General features: G+C 36.6%; 1 protein-coding gene across 1 annotated transcript in view; it reads right to left on the bottom strand.

The window, feature by feature from the left end:
• Positions 1-2,416, bottom strand: part of arfrp1 (ADP-ribosylation factor related protein 1) — a 22,016-nt gene extending 19,600 nt beyond the window's left edge. Inside the window, 1 exon segment of the mRNA XM_020615780.1 lies at positions 2,049-2,416. Within this exon segment, the coding sequence (XP_020471436.1) occupies positions 2,049-2,141 (93 nt within the window). The 5' untranslated portion in view covers positions 2,142-2,416.
• Positions 2,417-2,649: the final 233 nt, after the last annotated feature.

Genomic DNA, 2,649 nt, shown 5'->3' with positions numbered 1-2,649 from the left:
GCCAACTACAAGAAACGTCTGACCTCTGTGATTGCCAACAAAGGTTTTGCCACCAAGTACTAAAGCACGTTTTGCAAAGGGATCAAATACTTATTTCATTCATGAAAATGCAAATTACTTTATAACTTTTTTCATAACGCATTTTTCTGTTATTGTTGTGTCTCTCACTGTTCACATATAGCCACCATTGAAACTGTAGACTGATCATTTCTTTGTTAGTGGGCAAACTTACAAAATCAGCTGGGGTTCAAATAATTTTTTCCCTGACTGTATAGCGGAGCATACCAATTTCTTTATTTTCTAACTCTGTCAGTTGATTAACAAAGGTGTATAACCTGTCTGAAAATCAACCATTATGGATGTGATTAGTAGTTGGTTGAGTTGGCGCCGCAGATGGCTGCCTCGGTTCTGTACCGGAAACAAATTCCTTGTGTGTGTAACATGCTTGGCCCAATAAAGGTGACTTTTATCCTTATTAAAACCCCCTTTCAAATTGGTTAAAACAATTTTATATATATTAAAGCAAGAAAGGCAGATTCTACAGCTTTTTTCACATCCAGACCACATTAGATTAAAAAACTACTGTATTTATACTTGTCAAATCAGGAACCGATTATCCCCAAAAAAGCTCAAGACTCTTGAAAACAATATTAGATGTGAAAAACCTTTAAAAACAAAAAAAGTGATTTCACTGTTTTTGTCACATCTAGACCACATCAGACCAAAAACCTCTAAAAAAAAACTAAAAATCTTTTCCCTTCATATTCATGAACCCTGTTTGCCTGTTGTTTTAGTGAATAAAGAAACATGTTTTTTCACTGCTTCATCATACTGCCACAACAACATGACCTTTTTTGGCGAAAATTAATTAAATAAATCCACATCTAGGGGGGGTAAAAAGCTAGAGTTCAAAGGCAATAGTATAAAGTGAAATCGCTATTGTCCCTAATAACAAAACAACAAAGGTTTCACAAATCTAAAGCAAGGCACTTTTGGGATCTTATAGGGAAATGGTTTTCCACACAGAGGTGTTCGAATGTGGTGTGTTTGAGAACAAGGCATAAAATCCTCCTTTGTTACTTACATAAATAAATAAAAAACTTTTTTTATGCAAAGAACACAACATACAAAATATTGAGAATAACAATGTCTGTGCGAGGGAACTGGAGAGTACATATAAGTAAAGTAAATTATTGATTGACCTTGGTATATTATTTAAAGTCAGATATATAAAATAAATTCTGTGCGTATTATATTTAACAAAAAAAAAATTATGCTATAGCTTCCTTTTTCTTTTCATATTCATACAACTCATGACAGAACTGTTCAAAATTCGGTTTTCAATCTGGAATGCAACCATTTTTCTTCAGGTATGTTTGGATAAGGATAAAGATAATCACTTTTATTGGCCAAGTATGTTACACACAAAGATTTTGCTTCCGGTACAGAGCCGATGGCAGCCATCTGCGGCGCCAACTCAAATGATGGCTCTAACCATCGGGGGCAACTTAGGGGTTCAGTGTCTTGTCCAAGGACACTTCGACACCTGGAGTGCAGGCACCGAGATTCAAACCTTCAACCTTCTGGTTGGGAGACGACTGCTCTACCCACCGCACTGTCGCGTCCCCCGTTTTGAAACATACTGTAGCTAGGATTGTGGCTAAGGACTATTTAGTTAACTTTGTTGCAGCCGCTGCTCTGTCGAACTGTTCCACCTATTGAACTATGCTTTAAAACCGTTATGCGTTTGCTCAGCGAGATTGGGGTTAGTGTTTCAATAGGCATTAACATAACTTGACAGAACAACAGATTACAAAGTGGCCCTTAACCAGACAATCCAAACAGTAGGCTAATTCAATTTAACGTTAATTTTGAACAACATATTTTGTTTTGCGCTTTACTCTAACTCGGAAAAAGAGATGGACAGACAACAAACCTACATAACTAGCGCCGTATAGAAAATAACAAAATCGAGTGAGAGTCATTGTTACAGTAAACGAACGAGTTAACCCAGGTGAAATAATTCGGATTGTATTAACATAGCCTACCGTTTTCCCGGCGTTATCCAGTCCCAGGATCAAAATGCAGTATTCGTCCTTCTGGAACATGTACTTATATAATCCAGATAATAAAGTATACATATTGGAAAACTGTAAATACGGTTATTTACTTTTGGCTATATTAGATGGATAACTTCACTTAGCCTACGTGTGAAGCTAAAGACGGCAACACACGCCACTGTGGCTTCATTATAATCAAAGAAACCAAACACGTTTGACTAACAACCGTACTAACATGAAATTAGACGATAAAAGTTGTTTGCAGATATCGTCTAATACTACGCCGATACTCTACACACAACAGTAATGCTACGTGTTAGCTAACTAGGAAGTTGTTGTTGTTCTTCTTCTTATGTTTATTGGCAGTTTGCTAGCCAACTTAAGGTGCATTACCGCCACCTGCTGTGCTGAAGAGTGGAACAACAATAGAGCCAAAGGGGAAAAAGGTTCTAAGAACTGCATAAACTACAAAATCCTATCAAAAATACCTATGTTATACCCCAGTTCTTTTACTGTACAGATCTGAGTAAGGAAGGAGTCTGTCTTTCTTGATTTTAGTGCTGGTTTATTTACAAACATATATATATAT

The sequence above is a fragment of the Monopterus albus genome, unplaced genomic scaffold (assembly GCF_001952655.1).
Source record: "Monopterus albus unplaced genomic scaffold, M_albus_1.0 scaffold170.1, whole genome shotgun sequence".
NCBI classification, from domain to species: Eukaryota; Metazoa; Chordata; class Actinopteri; order Synbranchiformes; family Synbranchidae; genus Monopterus; species Monopterus albus.
Note: the sequence above shows the minus strand (reverse complement) of the source record. Positions and strands in the feature narration are given on the sequence as shown.